At 35.9% G+C, this 22,850-nt stretch overlaps 1 protein-coding gene across 4 annotated transcripts in view; it reads right to left on the minus strand.

The window, feature by feature from the left end:
• The window catches only part of nbeal2 (neurobeachin-like 2), a 178,256-nt gene that overhangs the window by 144,096 nt on the left and 11,310 nt on the right, over positions 1-22,850 (minus strand). For 2 of the 4 annotated variants that reach the window (XM_073925967.1, XM_073925964.1), the window contains exon 1: positions 2,211-2,420. The exons of the other annotated variants lie outside the window; for them this stretch is intronic. In XM_073925967.1, coding sequence (XP_073782068.1) covers positions 2,211-2,240 — 30 coding nt within the window. In that variant the 5' untranslated portion in view covers positions 2,241-2,420. Of the gene's footprint in view, positions 1-2,210; positions 2,421-22,850 lie in introns of those variants that run through there. 4 annotated transcript variants of the gene reach the window in all.

The raw sequence follows: 22,850 nt of genomic DNA on the forward strand, positions 1-22,850 counted from the left end.
TCTCTGAAATACAGTCCCACCCCAGCCGTCAAAAGCCACGCCTCCTATCATGAACGCGCACCTTAAAGGTGACAGTAGACAACCTACTCATTTGAAAGTTAGAAAACTTTACAATACTTTATAATACTGCAATTCCGAACTAAAAACTGCATAATATCTAGCACGTTTTCAGGTATGTAGCAAGCAAAATTTGTCATAATGTGGAATATTTCATGCATGCAAGGATCACTGGTCTCACTTACTCACACTTTGTTCTAAAGCGACAACTGTATGCTTAGTGCTTGGCCGGCAGCATGCAGAAATTACACTTATTACTAAGACTTACTTGCATGGAAGTTCATATATTAATGAAACCGAATATTCAGAGTAGCATGGTAAACAATATAGGGAGTGCAAAACAGGTTGTCATTGTTCAAAAATGAACCAATGTGGTGTGAATATAAAAACAACTTCACCTCAGTAAATCTGGCTAGGCAGAACAGCGCTATTTACTGATGTTTTGTTGTCAAACTAAATAAAAATCTACATTATCGATGCTGTAAAAGGTCCCTTAAAAAACTTAAAATAGTCACAGCAATTTTTCACTGGAAGATTTCAGTGGCTGAAACACTTCTGTGCACAACCTGTTTGTAAAACAACACAATCTACATCAGTTTTGCATGTTAAAACACAACATTACCCGTCTAACAGAAATATTTCAGCTATGGTGTCCTGCTTCCTTCAGCGTGCAAAAGTAACTTCGATATTGTTACTATATATAGTAACTTCAGGATTTTAAAGTTTTAATTGAGCATTTGTTTTTACGGCTGTCTCTTTCATGTGAAAGTCATGAACGTGGCGTGATTGCATGCGCAAACGCCTGATCTGGTGATCGGCTGTGCAGATGTACAAATCTACTTTTGTTGGCAGATAGTTTAGGCTACTTATCAGAATTATGGGAATTATCGGACCAACAAATTTTAAATGGATGAACATTTTTAGTCTTATGCCCAGAATATAAAAATACATATAAATACATTTAGATCATTTACTTTCATCAGTACTATTGGAATGTGAAGAGACTTTCAACCAGCACAACAAAAAAATGTGTCTGAAGACAATCACCTACTGCACCTTTAAATGTCTGCATAATTATAAAAAATAAATTGTCAACTTAACAGTTACAATGCTTTTACTCACTTTTTAGAGTAAAGTACTTTTTACAGTGTGGAAATCCCTTTTCAGGCTTGGCTTATGGATGTGAGTACTGTTGTCAGTCACAATACTGGAAGTTTGATATGATACCTTAAGAAATATCGATATTCGATACAGTTTTCGATACCACAGAAAAAAATCTGCATTAAAAGTATTAAAAGTATGCAAACTAAGTAAAAAAGGAAAAAACTAAACCATAAAGTCAAAAAGACATTAAGTTACAAAAAAAATCAATTATATTTTCTGTTTAAAACAAAAGTGTTAAAGTCTCCCTGCTGTTAAGAAGAGAGAGCGTGAGAGAAAAAAGCTAGTATTAATACTAATCATTTTAAATATTCCAGTATTGATTTTTAGCAATATATCAATACTTTTGACAACACTAGCTGTGATTGAAAAAAAAAAAACTTGAATGCACACCTGGATTTCACAGAGGTTCTTAAACCACCAGCAATACTACAGGCCTGAATATTACAGGACCATGAACTCTTAATAACTGAAACAGTAGGTCTAATTAAACAGATCACGTAGACTTTAAAAAAAATTCAATGATAAATTGTTACATAGCACTAAACAACGCCCCATGTGATTCCAAAAAATGCTTCAACTGATCAAAAATCAAATGCAGCATGAATGCAAGCAAAGTACGCAGAAAAATTGTGATTTTGATTTCTGATAAAGAGCTCACAGTAACCTTTATGAAGTTCTGCCAAGACTGAGTCACAAGCAAGAACATGTGTATCATGAACAAACCTTCACATGTGACTGTCACTGGAAAGAGGCTGGTGGAAACATTTCAAAGAGAGAGCAACTATGCTTAGCTTAAATGATGCGGCTTGATCCGCCCACTCCTATAGGGGAAGTTGGGCTGTCAGCAGCTTCATCAAACATTCTCTGAAATGTACACACACACACACTGAGAGCAAATGCAAGAGCTTCTGGACTACCAGAGCAATGTGCACTTCAGCAGAAAGCAAGAGTAAAATCACAAAATCTGTGTTAATGAATAATAACTTTACCAATTGCTGTTCATTTAGGGGCAAGTCCATGTCTCATGGCAGGTGATTGGGTGGAGGGGCTCCTGTTACCCCCGTCTCTGCTAAGCCCCCACCAAACTGGCTGTAAATGTCCACAATGTGTCCACGCTGTAAGCCTCTGAATCATTCAGGATCCATCAGGAGGATCACTGCTTGGCTCTTTTCTGCTCTCTTGCTGTTTGTACTTCTGTCAAGCAACCAGGAAATGGCAAGTCGCTTTAGCTGAGCCACATTTCCTGTCTCCTCTCAGCTGGGCTTGTCGTCACCATCACTCTCTTCCTTCTTTGCTGCTACCACAGCTTAAATGGTAGAGCATGTCTTTACCACACTGTGATCAACATGATGAGCACTTCTGCAGTATCTCTATGCAGAGCCTGCTTTATTTGCTTTCATGTCATTTGAAACATGCATGAATTTGTTGGTTCAATAAACACAAAAAGGGAAATTCTGAACAAAAAGCACCATGCAATCTCTTCATATAGATACACTTGACAGAGTTTTGTCTAGTCACATCATAACCTGTGACTGGGATAGTGGCCTATCAAAAAGCACACTTTTGTATTACAAGTGCAAATGTGTAACTTCAAGATACTATGACATAGTGGAGTCTGTGTTTTGTCATCAAAATATGCCATCTTCAGGGTCCTTTGAGAGTCCTTCTACCATTAACCATTTTTGCTTTCTATTTTCAATCATCTATAAATGCAATGCTTTATTGGACAGCACAATTATAAGCAATTGTTTTCAGTTTTTCCAATCGTTTTTAACAGTTGTTGGGTTTCCCTTAAGACTTAAGTTAAGCTTTTTTTGTCAAGTTAGGAAATTTGTGTAACACCACCTTCCTATTCTTGTAGCTAAAATAAGATAATGCACTAAGGGATTTCTGTTCTGTAAAAATCATTTGCCTTAACATGGTCCTAACTGTTACCAAAAAGACAGGATATGATTAAAAAGTAAAGATATTTAAAATGCTTAAAAGGGGATTAGTTCACCCCCCAAAAAAGAAAATTTCCTCTTAATTTACTCAGCCACAGGGCTTCCAATATGTAAGTGACTTTTTTTTTCAGTAGAACATTAAAAAATATTTTTAGATGAATTCATATAATGGCAATGAATGGGGATGTTACATTAAAAATAAGCACACACAAATGAGCCCATATCAATCCAAACTGAACATTATGAACCATATTTGATGATGAAAGCGTGAGGGCTGGTGACGAAATTAGCAATATCTATCATCAATCTATATCACCTGATCTATCGTTCAAGCGTGCCCTCACAGTTTTGTTACCAGGACTATAATAGGACTACATTCATATATGTGTTGAATGATTTTGCAAATAATCTTCCATTTTTTACACAGACTGATCATCTATTGTTGTACAGCTATTATGTACGAGATACAATTATTTAAACATTTTTGGTACTAAGTGTTTGAAAACTTCTGAGGAAAAGCTGAGCAGCTGTCAAACCAACGATCAAAGACCACAGATTTTAGCTTAGGATTACAATAATCTTTTAGGATTTCTTACATTTTTCTCAGATGACTAAATCGTTCTGAAAACTCGCTGACAAATATATGATGAACCTGTAACTGATCTCGTGGCAGAAAATCTTTTAATTTTTTTTAATGTTAAAAAACCTTCAAAAATTAGGTAAAGATCACGTTCCTTGAAGATATTTAGTAAACTTCCCATCCTCTAAATAGGAAACTTAAACTGTAACTAATTTGATTAGTAATTCACCTTGCTAAACACTTATAGACAATTTTAAAAGGTAATTTCCTGAATATTTAGATTTTTTTAAACCCTCAGATTCTAGATTTTCAAATAGTTGTATTTGATCTAAATATTGTTCTATCCTAACAAACCCCATAGATCATTTTGAGGGATGTAAACAATAACAATGGTCTTAGTGTATTTACTGCTTTACATTTTTAATTATCATAGCTTCCAAGAAACACAAAAGGTCCAAATACTGATAAATAAATGTTATGACAGCAGTTTAAACTTTAAGTTATGATTGAATTGACTTTTGTTACAGTTATAAAATAGTTTGACAACAAGCAGTAAATGTGCCAATGGCACCACCACATTCAAATGGTCTATAGTACATCACTGAAAAGCCTAGATCAGTAAATATTCTGTTTAAATCTCAATGGCAAAAACAAATTGACTTTTGACTAGTTTTGGGGTCCATGGTCACATTTGTGAACTCTTCTGTAATAAAGTTTATGGCCCTTTGGCCGCCGGGAAGAAGGAGGCGGAGAACCGACGGAGCTTTAAAATGATTTATTAATAACAGTGACGGCAGCTCCTCACGGAGACTGCCGTCTCTAAACCAAAACAAACGGACGGCAGCTCCTCACGGAGACTGCCGTCAAACTGAAAGCAAAAGTAAAATAACATGCCCGGTCCTCTCTCGGCTTCCTCTGCCATCGGTCCTCCTTTTATGGTCCAGAGCTCCTTCCGTGGGATCCGAGGCAGGTGCGCACCGCACGTGTATCCACTTACGCGGTGGCCTCACCCCGTTCCCACGGCTCTCGGCCACGCCCCCTCGCCACATCTTCATTTAATATGAATTTACTTTTCTTTTTTTAAATAAAAAAGCGTATTTGGGTGACACAGTGGTTAGCACTATCGCCTCACAGCAAGAAGGTTACTGGTTCGAGCCCCGGCAGGGTCAGTTGGCATTTCTGTGTGGAGTTTGCATTTTCTGCCCGTGTTGGCATGGGTTTTCTCTGGGTGCTCTAGTTTCCCCCCAAAGAACAAAGACATATGCAAAAGGCATTGTTTAATTTGCAAATTGTGAGGTCCTGGAACAGATCAGGGTTAAAGGGGGGGGTATTTAGGGGTGGGAGATGTAGGGGTGAATGAGTGTGAATGGATGTTTCCCACTACTGGTTAGCAGCTGGAAGGACATCCTCTGTGTAAAACATATGCTGGCTAAGTTGGCGGTTCATTCCACTGTGGAGACCCCTGATGAATAAAGAGACTAAGCCGAAGGAAAATAAATAAATAAATGAATGAATGAAAAAGTGTATTTTTGATTCACAGCAACAACTTGTTCTAATCATCATGCTAGACTGATTGACAAATATGTGATGATGACCCTGTAATCAATTTCTTTCCACAGTCCATGACAGATTTGAACGCACAGTATAGTGTGACAGTTAATCATCTGAATTTTGTACATTGTCGATTCTTGAGAGCCATGAAATGACATCACACATCAAACAAAAGGCAAACGCTTTTAGTGTTGCTTTCAAATAACAGCTGGAGGGAAACCTCTAGATCGAGGAAGAATATATATCTTTGATTCAGTCATTGGTATGATGACTCAGTAGTCAGGTGGAACTAGCATGCCCTGACTTGACCAGATACATGAACAGATCGACAGCAGAATTAGAAAGGGAAGGCTAAAATTAAGCTTTTTATGCAATGACGCGGAACTGGTTTACCGACTGATTGATCACTTGATCTTAACTAAGTGCTGAGCTTAACAGGGGGAAATGCCAACAGTGTGTCTCTGTGGGCACACTGTTGCCTACTGTTTATACCATCAGCCTTAATGAGTTTTCCATTTTAAGCACTGGCACAGCTGAATCCAGCAAATTGGGTTTTGAACTTGACACAGATTTCATTTATCGAGAATAGATTTACGAGACAATGCTGTTCCATTTTGGACACAAAACACTCTTAAAGGGATAGTTCACCCAAAATTAAAATACTCACATTTCAGTGGATTCCGTAGCTTTCTTTTTTCTGGTAAACACTAAAGGAAATATTCTGAAGAAAGCTAACAACATTTGACTTCTTTAGTAGGAAAGACAAATATATGGATGTCAATGATTACAGCTTTCTTCAGAATATTTTCTTAGTGTTTAAAAGAGAAAAGAATGTCAGGCAGGTTTGTGACAAGTAAATGGTGAGTAAATGGTGACAGAATTTTCAGTTTGGGTGAACTATCCCTTTAATTCTATCTGACAGAGCTTGTGGGATAATTTATGTGAGGATAACTGTGTTATTGTACTTGGTCTTCTTAGAAAGTGGGAGGACTCACAACCTCCATCACACTAATAGATGATCTGTCAGGGTTGCTTCATTTTAACAGAATTGAAATTGCACTTCCTCAAACAAACAGTCAAAAATAACAATGACAGCCAACTCTGTGAAATTCTTAATTTAATAATGGGAATCGAAAAATGTTTTGTGCAGAGCTCAGACCTAAAACAGATTATGTGAAACTCTTGTAGAATCATAGTTGCATCCACATGTGGCAAAAGATGTGCTATACAAAGTAAATACTTTCTACATAACATTTGAACACATTTTTTTTTAATGAAGAAGGTTTCTACATTTCAAATAATACTGTATGTTTTTGGGAAGTGATTTACAACCAAAAAAACATTTAAAATTAAAACTAATAGAATTATTTTAAAATGATATTGAACATATGTGATTATTTTATGACCGAATCAGTGATTACCAGTCTAACACTAGTTTTGTTTAAAATGTCCCAATTTTATTTAAAGGTGGAACAGGTGATTGTCTTCAGATATATATACTGTTTGAAAGTCTCTTCACAAAACTATGTCCAACCATAAAACTCGGTCCAAACTACTTATTTAAAATAAGCTGAAACAACATAATTCTTGAATTTTTTGGGGGGACAACTTGATTGTTTGATGTTCAATCCACTTCAAATTGTAAAAAACTAACAAGCTAACGGAAACTCTGTGTCCCAACACAAATTGATTGTGTGAAAACCAGCATTTTTACAGTTTACCTGTCTGTCAAAATGTGCAATTGTATATGTGTTCACGCAGAAAAGATTATGTATGGATCACAGACACGGTTCAGACAGAGAACGGTAGCACACATCAACAACTTACCTTCTTTTTGTTTAGTAAGTTTGATATTGCAATTACTAACATGTGTCATAAAATTTTCTCTCTGGTAAATATTATGTGATTTATTGTAGTGATGCTGTCTAGTGCTCATTCATGTGCTCAGCAGGCATGGCTTACATTACTATCATTACATGGCATTGACAAAGCTCTCCCTTTGCTTCTTTAGTGTCCCATTTTTCTGACCATGGAAAATCCTATACTTTTTGGTACCCATACAGTTATGAAAACTTAAGAGAACAGTTGAAAATTCTCTAGATTTATTTTTTTAATGAACTAATTTTCATGCTAGATTACAAAGTATTGCAGGGGAGGCCAACCCTGTTACTGGAGAGCCACCTTTCTGCAGATTTCAGTAGTAACCCATATCAATCACACCTGCCTGTAATTATCACGTGGTGTTCAGGTCCTAATTAATTGGTTCAGGTGTGTTTGATATGGGTAGCAAATAAAATCTGCAGGAAAGTGGCTCTCCAGGAGCAGGGTTGGCCACCCCTGAAGTATTGTATCAAATCGTTCTCTCTAATGACATACCAAATTGAACCCTATTCATGGAGACTAATTGCTAGTAATTTCCTTTTTGTATTAATATGGTAATTATCTCATGATAATTTAAAGATGAGTTTGTTAAATTCAGGTCAGCTCTAGAATGGTATTTGAATCTGATGGTGTTCATTAAGAACGGGAAATCACAGATGAGCCATTCTGTTTGACTTTCCTGGTGGCTCCGAGCACCCGCAGCTGCTCAGCGGACACAAAGAGAGTTTTTCTCTTGGTTTCTTCTTCTTTTTTTATTCGCTTTTCATCGAAGACAGAGTACATACAGCAGATTTAAAATAAAACAAAAAAAGCACAAATAATATATGTAATTAGGTGAGGTGTAGGTTTGTTATTGTCACGAGTAAATGTCCATCTCTAAATCGTGTACATGTTTTCAGTTTGTAAAGGGTGGAGATTAAGAGAAGGAATAAAATAATATATGATTAAATGATAGTTGGTTGAGGAAGATGTGTGTCTATATAGCAAAGATTATGGAGAGAAAATAAGACAGAGAGAAAGAATGAGAGGAAATAAAAGAATAAATAAATAATTCTCTAGGTTTCTATTAATTATTATCAATCTCAGTGAACAAAGGCATCAGAATACATGTGAAAAATTTACAAAGATCAAGAGGCAGCTCATGTTCAAAATGATATATAATATAGATATAATATCCAACCATATTTATATTATTACAACATTTATAAGACATATGAACTCTATGAACACCAAGCCAAACTTAAAGACTCAACCCGTTTCCTCAGCTGCACCTTTTACTGTTTGGCTTCTTCAAACAGTCCTCATGGCCACCAACGGCCACTAGCCTCACCCACTATACAAGCAAACACCAGCGTAAAATAAGGAAATGATAACTTCCTCTCAAATAGGTCATGAGGGTCAGTCAAGATTATAATAGAATAAATAGCTTCATAACATACCATTGGACAAAGTGGTGTTGCTGAATTACCGGTCCTGATTAGTCTTCTTCCAGACGAATTAAGCCACTAAATGAGTCAAAGTGGGCTAAATATAGTGTAGCGGTCTCACGGGGAAGTCTCGGAAAGTACTGGAGCTCCATGACAGCATGTGGCCTCGACTTATCCCTACACCTGGGGCTTTTTACAGTCTTCAAGAGGTTTGGATTTCCCTGTAGCACTGAAAATGTTACATCGCCTACATACAGAAAGTCTGCAAACCTTTGTTTAGTCTCTAAGTTAGTATAAAAAACATGGTGGACCTAAATAAATTAAGAATAATCATATAGGCTACCACAAGTTAAATATTGAAATGAATGCAAATGCAATGCACAGAAATAGCACACTGTAAAAAAAAAAAAAAAAAAAAAACTAATTTTACAGTAATTTTTTGTCATTTCACATTATATTCAAAACTTAGTGAAATTACAACCATTCTTTCTAAATTAACCGTTTGACTTTCAATTTAGGTACTTTATTATTAAAGACAAATTACTGAAATTTTTGTTTTTTATACAGGGAAATTACAGTATTATTTATACAGTATTTTTTCTGTTATTTTAAATTATATTCAAAAGTTCGTAAAAATTACAAACATTATCTGTAAATTAACGGCTTGACTGTTATTTTATGTACTACATAAGTAATGACAAATTTACAGCAATTTGTCTGTTTTTTACAAAAACTGTTTTTTTCCTGTTTTTTAAGTACATTTAAAATTACGTAAAATGAAAGTAATAAATTGTAATTACTTGCTCTGTAAAAAACAAAAAAAAAAATCGTTAAAAAAAGGTCAAATGACTGGCAGCTACGGCTGCCAAAGAAAACCCATAAAATTAAGATAAAATTTCTTTGTTGAAAAAAAGTGCAAAAAATAATAAATCTACAGATATTTTCATTAAAATGTTTACAGAGAAACACTGTTATTTTACAGACTTTTTCTAGATTATTACGATCAAATCTATTTAATAAAGTAACACACTAAGAGTGCTCACAAACACCTGTTTCAGATTCCGCTGATTGCACACACACAGTCGGAGGATCGTTATGAACTGATTACATGCACTTTAAAAGAAGCACAGACGCACGCACCAATTGCTTAGTCTTGTTATCCGCTTGTTAAGTGTGACGTCACGCGGAGCGGCTTCCGGGTCCAAGCGCTCTATTCAACTGAATGGGGAGATTCATAAAATGGTAATTATAAACGTTTACAAAGCGATTTAATAATTTCGAAAGTCATGATCGCAATATATATGTCCATGCCTAATATCCGATGGCCAGAAAGTGATTCATTTATTCATAAATTGTTAAAATTTTGGTATTTGTTATACAGCAAGCCCAGAGATTGTTGTGTACACTATTACTTTATGTAAAATTAGCTTTAATGTGTGATGGGAATAAAACGCGATCATAAACGAATGATTTCTCCACTCAAATGAATGGCGGCTTGGACCCGGAAACAGTATACATATGTCACAAACACGTCACCACTTAACAAGCGGATACTGCTACTGTGAACATTTTGACGCGTTTCTCTTCTTTTGCCTTGCTTTGTTTGTTAATTGTTTACGTTGTTTGCTGCCGGGACTGACCATTTGCCTGTTATTTGACCATGACTCTGGATTCCCTGCAAAATGTTACATCTGTTTGCCCCTGTGTTGACTGTTGCTTGCCTTTGGATATGCACTCATTTGTAAGCGTCCCCTTCACGTTACAATCCCATTTCATTTAAGATCTGTAACTGAATCATTCCATATAACCTAAACCTCTACATGTTTTACATAAACACTATTCAATAAAATGTAACCGCTATAATTTTAAAGTTGTGAGAATTTTAATCAGTTGTATTTCATTTGTTGTTTTTCCCAAAAATTTTTGATCCAAAAAAAAAACTGTTAAATTACGATCATGAGCATGTCTTGGCATGTTATTAAAGGTGTTTAATCGTAATGATTTAGGGAAAATTCTTTTAAATAACATTTTCTCTTGAACTTTTAGTGCAGTCACATTATTGATAATGTTTGATCCTAATAATCTAGGAGAGGTTTGTATAAAAACAGTGTTTCTTTGTAAAACTCTTAGTGTATACCTTTATTGAACGGATTTGATCGTAGTAATCTAGGAAAAGTCTGTAAAATAACAGTGTTTTTCTGTAAACATTTTAATGAAAATATCTGTAGATTTATTATTTTTTGCACTTTATTTCAACAAAGACATTTTACCGTAATTTTATGGTTTTTGTTTGGCAGCCGTAGCTGCCAGTCATTTGACCTTTTTTTTTTTTACAATTTTTTTTTCTTACAGTGCATGCTATACACAAAGGCAGAAAAAAACTATTCGACCTAAGCATCTTTGCTTTAGTTTAGTAAGAGAATTATTATAGGATCACCACCAAAATCATTCACATAAACCCTGTGCAAACAGTAAAATGTCGGATTATTTTAAAGTCTATGTAAACCCCCAAAATTGTTCTTTTCAGCATGTTGATGTACTTCCGACTGAAATGTGATGTTGAGTAGGTTTGCAAGGCTCTCTTATTGCACATTATTTCCTTGATTAAGCATGATTAAGAAAGTTTTGGCTGAAGCCATCAAAAAGACGTCAATGGAGGACCACGACTCCAATGATCAGTCTTTGATTAAAGATTACCAAGAAAGCTTTTATTTTAAATGGGTTAACTAGCATGGATGAATTGTTCACCTAAAGAATGCCAATGTGTGCTAGAAAAATAAACACAGTCAATTTAACTTTACTCGGGGTACATTTTGTGTGCTTATTAAGGTGACTACAGATTCACAGATAGAAATAAAAAAACTAACACCAGCCTAAAGCCTTGGTCACACTGTACTTTTCACCTTCCATTCATACACATGGGAATGCGGCAGACCAATGCTTTTTAAATCAGCTTGAAACTTTTTGAGGTGGGCTTTGGTGCCACACCTAATTTGTACATATTACCCACTAAACTAACAAAATGTAAAATAGTTAAGTTTCCTTGTGAGAACAGGCTGAGCAGATCAGAAATGCAAGTTTACATGTTGCTGCATTCGAATGTATGGTATGATTTCGCTTCACATAAATGTGTGAGACCAATTGAGGATCAAAACCTCTGACCTCTCTGTGCAGATGTTTAAAATATGGACCAATCGTTTGTTTTATCAGTGTCAAACCATGTTGTTTTAGTGCACCCCTTTTCGAAGCACCATACAACCAAATTTTGCATGCTTAAACTAGTGTGATTGTGGCTCAATCTGTTTGGGTTGGTTTTAGCTGGTCTTCCAACATGGTCATCGTTGATTTTATTCGGTCAGGAAGGTCTTAGCTGGTTATGGTAAACCGAAGACCAGACAAATTCAGATAGTTGAGACTATTTAGAAACCATGTAAAACTAAGCAAGACCAGCAAAACAAAATGCTGCCTGAGCTACATCCAGTCTGTCCAGGTTAGCTGTCAGTATAGTTTCCGTGGTCTTCCAGGGCTTTTAGTGTTGCTGAGCTCACTGGTGCATTCTTTTTATGAATGTTTCAAACAGTTGTTTTGGCCACGCCTGATGTTTTTGCTATCTCTCTGATGGGTTTGTTTGTTTTTTTTTTCAGCCTAATGATGGCTTTTTAGACTGATAATGACAGCTCTTGAGATCTCATCTTGAGAGTTGACAGTAACAGTTTCCAAATGCAAAAAGCACATTTAAAATGAACTCTGTACCTATTATCTGCTAATTGTAATTGGGAAAATGAGGAAATAAAACACACCTGGCCATGAAACAGCTGAGAAGCTTATTGTCCAATTACTTTTGGACCCTTAACAAGTGGGAGGCACATATGCAAACTCTTGTAATTCCTACAGCATTCACCTGATTTGCATGTAAATACCCTCAAATTAAAGCTGGCTTTCTGCAGTTAAAGTGTTTTCTTATTCGTTTCATTTCAAATCCATTGTATTGGTACTGAGTATTGAGCCAAAAATTTTTGAATTGTGTCGATGTCCAAATATTCATGGACCTTACTGTTTATGATGTATGTTGCTGGATGTTAAATAGATGTCTAAGATGTCTTTAAGATGTTTGTAATTTAGACTGTTGCGAAAAAGTCAAATACGTTTATCAGATCTTTGTAACATTACAGCAGATGTTTTTCAGACCTCTAAATGCTCTTTAGAAATAAAATGTATATTGTGTATATTTGTTTTATGGGTTAACAAGTTGCTATCATGTACTGTCATGTTTTAGCACACTGCTAGTATTAAATGCTTGCTTAGCATATTTAGCCTTATAGTTGCATGCAGTACATAAATATACAGATGCTACTGTATAGTAATTTGAATTTTGGTGCATTGATTAACAACCACAGTTTGTGTGATGACATTTAATGTGATATGTGAATTCTGATTACCATGGCTCAACTACTACAGTCTAACCACATTTTACGTTTTATTTGAGGCAAAACCATGGATCAATTATGATTAAAGGGGTTGGCAGCATTTCCTGTATATTTCTATAGCATATGCAAGTGAAACAAATAAAACATGTCCATGAAGGATGTATGAGTGTCTGCATTACTGCAACCACAGTCATTTCCAACATTATTATTCAAACCTGCAAGAGACTTGATGATGTTCACACGCTATCATCAATGTAGCTTATTATTAATGTCAGATCCTTCTGGTGTGGATATTGCATATTGAGTTACAGCTACATTAAGACACAATAACATTCTCAGCTGTGAAAGGAAAGGCAATTATGCCTCAAATGTATAGCTCTGTACTTTTTACTTTGGCATTTTGATGGAAATTCATTGATTTGTCATTGTGAGTGATAAACAGAGTCATGCTCCGCTCAGCATTCAAGGATGACAGATATATTAATATATTGACTGCTAGCATGCTTCTAGCATATTCTTATATTGTGCCATCATGTTTTAGTCAATTTTAAATCAGCATGGCTAAGCTAACTGCACAGAAAAGCATGCATACAACAGCACACAAAAAACTGGTGTGTAAGGCTGCACGATACTAAAAAAAAATGTTTTTCTGAAATATATTTCTCAATTTCACCAGATTTTTTTTAAAATAGCTCCATTTTGAAATAATAAATAACTTTACATTGATTAGGATGCACAAAATATAATAAACAAATTTCAAGCAACAACAACAGAGCATAAGAATTAAAGGGCACCTATAGTGAAAATCATTTTATTGAAGCTGTTTGGACAGAACTGTGTGTAGGTACAGTGTGTCCACCGTCATACTGGGGTGATATAAAGTAAATACGTTTGTTTTTTTTCTTTTTTTATTTCTTGATGTTAAATTAGGATCCAAATCCCTTTCATTGTGAGGCCCACCACAATGTGACGGAGTCTTACAAGTTTAAAACATTTTTTTTAAAACAGTGCATGTTTGCGATGAATTACTGCGATTATACTATCTTTATCACCACAGCCTCATGTCAGTACAATAATAAAAGAAGACACTTTAATCTCAGTTTTTGGTTGTTAAATGAAGCTTGTTTTGTACATTAACATAACAAATGTCCATACAGTAATGGATATTAACATGTATAGACCATTTCAATGTGGTGATGTCATTGGCCCATGAACATTTACTGCTTGTTGTCAAACTACTTCATAACTGTAACAAAAGTCAATCCAATAATATCTTAACGTTTAAACCACTGTCATACCATTATTTACCAATATGTGTACTTTTTGGGATTCTCTGAAGCTATGATAATTAAAATTGTGAAACAGGAACTACGTTACGACCATTGTTATTGTTTACATTCCTCAAAATGGTCTATACTGTCACATTTGTCGTGCATAAACAGTGCTAAGTTAAATGCGTACGCTGTGTCTGCTGTGTGTGCCTGTGTCTAAGTGTAAACTCATTGTCGCAGAAAGACTTGAATTAATTCCACAACAAATATATCAAATGATAATCTTTAGGAAAGTTCTTATTGTAGCATTTCTCACAAAGATTACGTGAGATCGGCTTCCTTCATGTCTGTCACTGTGCTGTTTATTTGACGCAGCCAAGTCAGAGATTGAGGAACACTCTGACAGGCATGTGGGAACAGTCGGGAGGGAGAACTAGCATTAAATGACAGGCAACAAAAACAGCTACCTTGTGTTCAGAGCAAAAAATTCAGTAATCTGAAAAATATAATAAATAATCTGATGGGTGTTTTGAGCTGAAACTTTACAGACATTCTGGAGACACAAAAGACTTATCTTAAATCTTGAAAAAATGGTAAAATAGTTTCCCTTTAAATAAACAGTGCTTTTCTGTTTTGTTTTTTTCATATTGATAATCTATATGCTGCTCTGTGTAGCTCCACCAACTGGGAAATCTGAAGTCTTATCCGTTTCTAACTGCTCACAGGAATGTGAGTAGAAAGATAAAAGAGAGCTGAAGGCTTGAAATATGCAACCCTGGCATTCACGCCAGATTAAGGTCAAATAATGGTACCCGTATGCAAACATTTGTCTTAAACGTGACACAAATCTCAAAAACTTGACTTACTGGTACATAACAAAGGGTGTTCAATGAACTGATGATACTGATGTCTTTCCACCCCTGCCTACACAAGAGCTCTCAGCCTATTGTGGAAATACACTGATGTCTATTCAGATTAACAAGCAGGTTTACCCTCTATAGAAATATACACACCTGTCAAGTTAGTTTCCTCCTAGGAGGAGCACGTGTGAGGAGCAACCAGCAACTGAAACATTGTTACGATACAATGCAATAGGCATGACGTTATGATCAGGGTGTCTCCCTTTTACTGAAAAAGTGATATGACATTCTATCAATGTTGCTGCACCCTCATCCTCATTTTAAAAGATGAGTTCACCCCAAAAAAGGCAAGGCAAGTTTATTTATATAGCACATTTTACAGTGGCAATTCTTAAGTGCTTTACATAAACAGGAATAAAAAAAAAGACAAGTATAAGAAAATAAAAATAAAAAAGTGATTAAAAACAGATAAAAACAGATTAAAATGTGTTAAAACAATTTATAAAAGAATGAAAAAGAAAAGAAAGACATAATAGAGCGATCTGTCAGATGTAGCACAGTGCTCATTCAGTAAAGGCACAGCTAACCAGATGTGTTTTCAGTCTTGATTTGAATGTGCCTAATGTTGGAACACATCTGATCATTTCTGGAAGCTGATTCCAGCAGTAGGGGGTGCAGTAGCTGAAAGCAGATTCACCCTGCTTTGATTGAACTCAATTTCTAGTTTATATGATGTTTATATGAAGATCTGAGTGATTGTTTCATTGAGCATATCTGTAATGCAATGCAGTCCTAGCCCATTTAGTGATTTATAGACCAGTAATAATACTTTAAAAATATTCTGAATGTAACTGGGAGCCAGTGTAATGACCTGAAGACAGGTGTGATGTGCTCTGATTTTCTGGTTATGGTTAGAATCCTAGCAGCAGCGTTTTAGAGGATCTAAAACTGTCTGACTGTCTTTTTTGGGAGGGCCAGTGGAGTTCATTAAAGTAATCCAACCTGCTGGTGATAAAAGCATAAACAAATTTCTCTACGTCTTTACAAGAAACAAAGCATCTAATTCTTGCAATGTTTTTGAGATGATAGTATGCTGGTTTAGTTACTGCTTTGACATGACCATTGAAGCTCAGATCTGACTTCAGAGTCACACCAAGATTCTTGACCTTATTTTTTGTTGTTTGACCTTTAAAGCCAAGGTACGCATTCGCCTTGAGAACTTCATCTCTGTTCCCAAATGCACTAACTTTAATTTTCTCTTTGTTTAACTGAAGAAAGTTTTGGCACATCCAACTGTTCATTTCATCAATGCATTGGCAGAGAGTGTCAGGAGCTGAAGTCAATAGGCAATGAGTAGATCTGAGTGTCATCAGCATAGCAGTGGTAGGAGATTTGATTTCTTCTCATTGTTTGGCTCAGTGAGAGCATATAAGGGTTGAACAGGAGAGGTGCCAGAATTGAACCTTGTGGGAGTTTCAATTAAAAAAAGTCATTATTACTCTTCCTCGTGTTGTTCCAATCTACTGAAATAATTTTCTTATCTTATCTTAAATTAAAATATTTTAGATTGAATTTGAGAGCTCCCTCATCCACCATAGACTGCAACGGTCCAGACCATGAACCAAAATCAGTTGAACCAAAAGTGGTTCAACTGTAATCCTACAATTCTTTAAGAACACATTTATATGCCAAAAAAATTTTAATAAATAAATGTATTTGCAAATGTCTTTTTTCCCCATCAGAACATCAGTGTGTGAGGTTACAAAGCGCAGTACACAAGCACTGTAACAATCAAATAATCAATACTGACATCATTTGTCAGTAGTGTTTGTTACTCACATAAAGTGAACTTTCCAGATGCCCTGTGTGGACAGGCGACTAATTTTAGTTTATTTTATCATATTTTTTTCATTCATTTTCCTCAGGCTTAGTCTGTATTTCAGATGTCGCCACAGCAGAATGAACCACCAACTATTCCAGCATTTATTTTACGTAGCAGATGCCCTTCCAGCCACAACCCAATAATTAGAAACAGCCACACACTCATTCACTACAGAGAATTTAGTTTATTCAATTAACCTATAGTGCATGTCTTTGGACTTGTGGGGGAAACCAGAGCACCCGGAGAAAACCCACGCCAACACAGGGAGAACATGCAAAAATGCCAACTGGGCCAGCCAGGACTTGAACCAGCAACCTTCTTGCAGTGAGGCGACAGGCCTAACCATTGAGCCACCATGCTGCCCATTATCATCTCTATTATTATGTATTTTATATTATTGACCACATCACCGTACATTCAGAGTTCAATTTCAATAAATGATCAATAACAAATGTATCTAAATCTATTAGATCTGATTCACCCTATAAAGCGATATGGTTTCATTACATCATCTTCTCACCTCCACTTACAAACATGCAAGGATGGAGAGAATGCAGCCAAGTGGAGCAGAAAGGAAAAGGCCAAAAAAAAAAAAGCATTTCAAGAAGACGCAGCAGTGAAATGTTGCAAAATTTAATATATGTTAAATGCTTTGAGTGCATGTATTTTTTTACATATGCAAATAGGCTGTAGTTTTCCGTTACCACCAATATTTGTCAGGAGTGTTGAACAAGTTGGAGATTATTAAGTTCTGATTGTAACACTATCATGAAGAATGATTGTGACAGTTTTTGCTATTGAGTAAACCAATTAAGATATTAGAGAGATATTAGGGAAGTTGAAGAGGCGGAAAGGGGAAGAGAGTGTAGGGTTAAAGTGAAAGCCTTTAATTATTTTAATTAAGTATCAAGCCCTTCATATCTTCTTCAGCAAAAAGAGAATACAGTAAGAAATGTTCAAAATACTGTGAAGAGTCACACTCTTTATACTGTACCACTTGCCAAACTCTCAGCCAGTAATGGTTCATTCACAAAAAGATGGCCTGGTTGAGTTTGAAATGTCCAGACCTGAAATTATGTCTCAGTCTTTCCTTAATAGGAGACTTTATAGAACATTTTTGTTTTATAGAACACTTTTGTCTTCAGGAAAACAAAAATAACGATCTTAATAACAAATACGACATATAAAATACTTTTGCGCAAACTGTTTCTACTAACCAGGGCTGCAAAATATATTGTTAAAATGACTGTTATCTCAGTATACGGCAAAGAGGTGCTATAAATGTTATTTAGCATTTGTGTGTTGCACCCATAGATTATCCAAATGGTACCAATCAAACGGGGCTTTGCCATCTTTTAACCCCTGTGCCCAATAGGTGCTGTTCTGTTAGACCAGGACCAGAAGTAAACATCAGGTGCTCAGGTGCTGTTTACACTAGAGCGTTTTTGTTTAAAAATGCATAAACTTGTTACAATCATGTCATGTAATGTAATGTTATTTTGTTACAAACTGTTAGGCGTCCACACTATTATGACAGTTTTGAGGGTTCTAGAAGACAACCCTGGTAATTCAATTCAGTATAGACAGACTGATTTGCAGACTTTTGAAGTTGAAGTCTATTCATTACTTGCGTATCATCAGAGATGATTCTAATGTCTTTCGAAGTCACAGGCAAAAGTTTAAAGTGGGCCCCTCCAAACAGTGTGCATCACCCTATAATAAATCATCAAAAATAATTAATTCATTAATTTTCTTTTCAGCTTAGTCCCTTTATTAATCTGGGGTCGCCACAGCAGAATGAACCGCCAACTTCTCCAGCATATGTTTTACGCAGCGGATGCCGTTCCAGCTGCAATCCATCTCTGAGAAACTATGAGAATAATATGAGATTATTTTTCAAATGTGCACACTGCACAGTATAGTTTTTAAATTAGATAATAAAAACTAAAGACTTAAATCCAAAAAAGGAAAAATCAAAACAATAAAAAAACAAATAATATAAACAAAAGACTAATCAATTTTTTAAAACCGTGTTACACTTAATACAAACACTGTTAACCATGGACAAAGTAGCCTCAGTATAAATATACACAACAACAAAATATTACAGTTTATAAATATACATTCACTCATTTTCCTTATAGTCCCAGATTTATCTAGGGTCGCCATAGCAAAATGAACCACCAACTATTCCAGCAAATATTTTACATAGCGGATGCCCTTGCAGTACTGGAAACACCCATACACACACACACACTTTCAATTTTTACACAATTTAAGGCATGTATGATTCTGACGGTCTGATAAATTTGGATAAAAATAACCCTGTTTCACAGTATCATGGTATTGTGCACACTGCTCTAAAATATAATCTATTTAAATGTCTGGGTGAGAATCTAAAACTTTTTCCCCTTTGAAAAATAATATATTATATATTTTTTTTAAGATTTAGGATATTCTGGAGCTATAAACACGTCAGGCTAAATAATTCAAATAAATCATTGACTTCTGCTGTCTTCATTTGTTTAAAAAACACAGATTTATTTACCATTTAAAACAGCGTCTTTGGATATCTTTTCTGCTGGAGCTACTATTGTCCTAAAAAAACAAACAAAAAAAATGTATAAAAAATTTCACACATACCTTAGGAACGGTTTTACAGAAAATTTTGGCGGTTTTAAAACCTTGACTTTCCCAAACTGAGGTATACCTTGAAAACTTTCATCGACCCATGCCTACCCAGTTCACTTATACTTCATGTCTTTGAATCTGGGAAATCAGAGCACCCAAAGAAAACCCACTTGAAGAGGGGTAGAACATGCAAACTCCACACAGAAATGCCAACTGACCCAGCTGGGACTCAAACCAGCAACCTTCTTGCTGTGAGGTTACAGTGCTAACAACTGAGCCATTGTGTCTATAAATATGCACTTAAAAAATAAAAGAGGGAATTGTGTACATGCAGATGAAAGTGGTGGTACACTTTCATACAGCCCACAGAACACAAACTTCTATCAGTGCATCTTAGTAGAACAAATTTGTTGGGGCCCCAAGCCTTTTATATCTTGCCTGTCGATAAGTGGGGCCTATGCGTACCATGCATTTTAGCCTATATAATGAGAATAGAGATCGTTTTTCTGAAACACAATAAATAATTCCAGTCTGGGCGACAAGAATTATTATTCTAAAACATTGTTTTAAAATGAAAACTCACTAGTGTAAACAGCACCTCAGGGTAAACATCTAAAAATAAATGCTAAGGGTAGGAGTAAAGACAAGCAAGAAAAATGACAACAACAAATAAGAATCTGAATATTTGCTGTGGTTTTCACAATAAATGAAACCTTTGTTAAAGAGTAAATTTAGCTAATTTTAAACCTGAAATATTTTTTTAGATCAGAAGATATCAAATACCTGTTTGAGTACGATCATTATTGACTAAATGATAATTTAAAAAAATAAAATAAAATAGGGTAACACTTTAGTTTAGGTCACAATTTGTGATACAAACCTTTAACTAACACTACAGCTTAATAAATTGATAATTAGTTGTTTATTAATGGATAGTGAGGGCGCCGCGGTTGCGCAGTGAAAGGTTGCTGGTTTTAGTCACCGCTATGACAGTGGCCATTTCTGTGCAGATTTTGCATGTTATCCCCAATTTCGAATGAGTTTCCTCCGGTTTTCCCCACAAATATGCGCTACAGGTGAATTGGGTAAGCTAAATTGTCCATAGTGTATGTGTGTGAAAGAGTGTGTATGAGTGTTTCCCAGTTTAAGGGTTGTGGCATAAAGGGCATCTGCTGTGTAAAACATATGCTGGATAAGTTGGCGTTTCATTCCGCTGTGACGACCCCTGATTAAAAATGGAATAAGTAGAAAAGTAAATGAATGAATAATAGTGAGGTTTGGGTTTATGTATTTGGTAGGATTCGAGCTGCAGAATAAGATCAAAGTTTATAACTAATATACTATAAACTATTTACTAATGAACTGTTTATATCTTAACAATAGGCAGGTGATTAGCCAGTGGTTAATAGCATGAACTATAGTGTAACTAAAAATAGTATTTCTGTAGGGAAATGTTAAATTGCAAATAATATTTGTTGTCGCAATAGCCAAGAGCAGAAGTACATATCACATATTTTCCCAGTATCATGCAGCTCTACTGCTAACTCAAGCTCATCCTCCAGTGTGAAGGCCTTTCACTTATCGGTGGCTCACAAAATGTGCAGCGTCAACTCTCAGATTCACCAAAATCACAACAAACTAACACAAACTTGTTATTTGATGAAACCTCTTCCTGAATGGTGCTTCAGCTGCACTGGGCTAATGATGTGCAGCTTCTGTTTGTCAACTCAAAAACAGGTTGTTCTGGGAGGTTACCAATGGTAGCAACCATGACAGGAAGTGGTTTTTATCACATCAGTGTTGTCCTCTAAACAGCACACTCAAGAGGAAGTGGTGTGACAAGAGCGGCAGCGCTGCTCTCACAGCCAAGTGAAAAAGGCTGGCACATTAAAATACACAATACAATAACATAAACTATAACTTAGTTGCTCTTCTGTGACTGTGCAATGCCACCTCAGATGAAAAGCTATGCATGCATAGTTATTAAAACATTGCCACATTAAATGTGAGTGCAATAGTGCACTCTGTAATATGTATCTTCATATACTCTAGGTTAAAGCATAAAGAAATGAATGAAACAAATGCACATCATTGGATTTGCTCCACAGCGTTTTGGTTTTCAGCAGTGGCATTTGCTTTGGCACAATCTACATTGTAAAAGCACTACAGAAAAAAAGATGAATTGAAATTGAATTAAAAACAATATCTTATAAAGAAATTAATGAGAGATTAATGACAAATATGTTTAGCTCCTATAGACTAAAAGCTTATTTCCTCTACATGGAGATCACATGACCACCCCAACTTTATAGACAGAGTGTGTTTTTTCACAGAAGCACATTAGTCACGTCTGACTACAAGTTATGCACAAGTGCAAACATTTGCTTGCGAAATGCTTCATCCACACCAACAGGTGTCAGTAAATCCAAGATGACTCCCATAACAACAGCTTTGTATGCATTGTTTTGTTTGTTTTTCTAGGAATTAAACACGATTACTTGAAAAAATAATAATAATAATAATTGCAGGGACCTGTTTAAATGCATATTAGGTTTACTTATCTGTCTGTCTGTGTGTATATGCACAGTATATATATATATATATATATATATATATATATATATATATATATACAGTGGCGTAGCGGACGGGCCCACAGGGCCCGCACCGCGAGGGGGGGGCCCCACGTCGTCGCGATATTCAATAATTGAAAATCCAGGAACCGCAATAATCAAACTCTTCGGAACAACTGTGGACGGAACCAAAGTTCACAGGTCTGTGTTCTCTTTACACCTCTCAAGCGGTGGACTACTTCATTCTGATTGCTTGCCGCCGAACCGCGTCATAGCCAATGAAGACGCGCCGCTGTTTCTCGCCGCCGGTTCTCGTTAAAAAAATGAATGACTTCTGGCTACTTTGACGCTCTCGCCTCTTTCGGTTTGTGATCGCTCCTCAGTTTGTGAAGGATTCCCCGCGTTGTCGCTCCACTTCGCCTCCTTTCCCCGCACCTCAATTTGTGACATAGATATATACACTAGATATTGTATAGGGACCCTGAGCATGCGTCAATAGCGCCGCCACATTGGTACAGTGCTCCCAGGACAAATGTCATTCAACCGCACTAGTCAAGTGTTATTACGTGAAGATGCGGGACTGTAGCGCTGTCTACGAGTGTA

Source organism: Danio rerio, chromosome 16, assembly GCF_049306965.1.
Source record: "Danio rerio strain Tuebingen ecotype United States chromosome 16, GRCz12tu, whole genome shotgun sequence".
In the NCBI taxonomy this organism is placed as follows: Eukaryota; Metazoa; Chordata; class Actinopteri; order Cypriniformes; family Danionidae; genus Danio; species Danio rerio.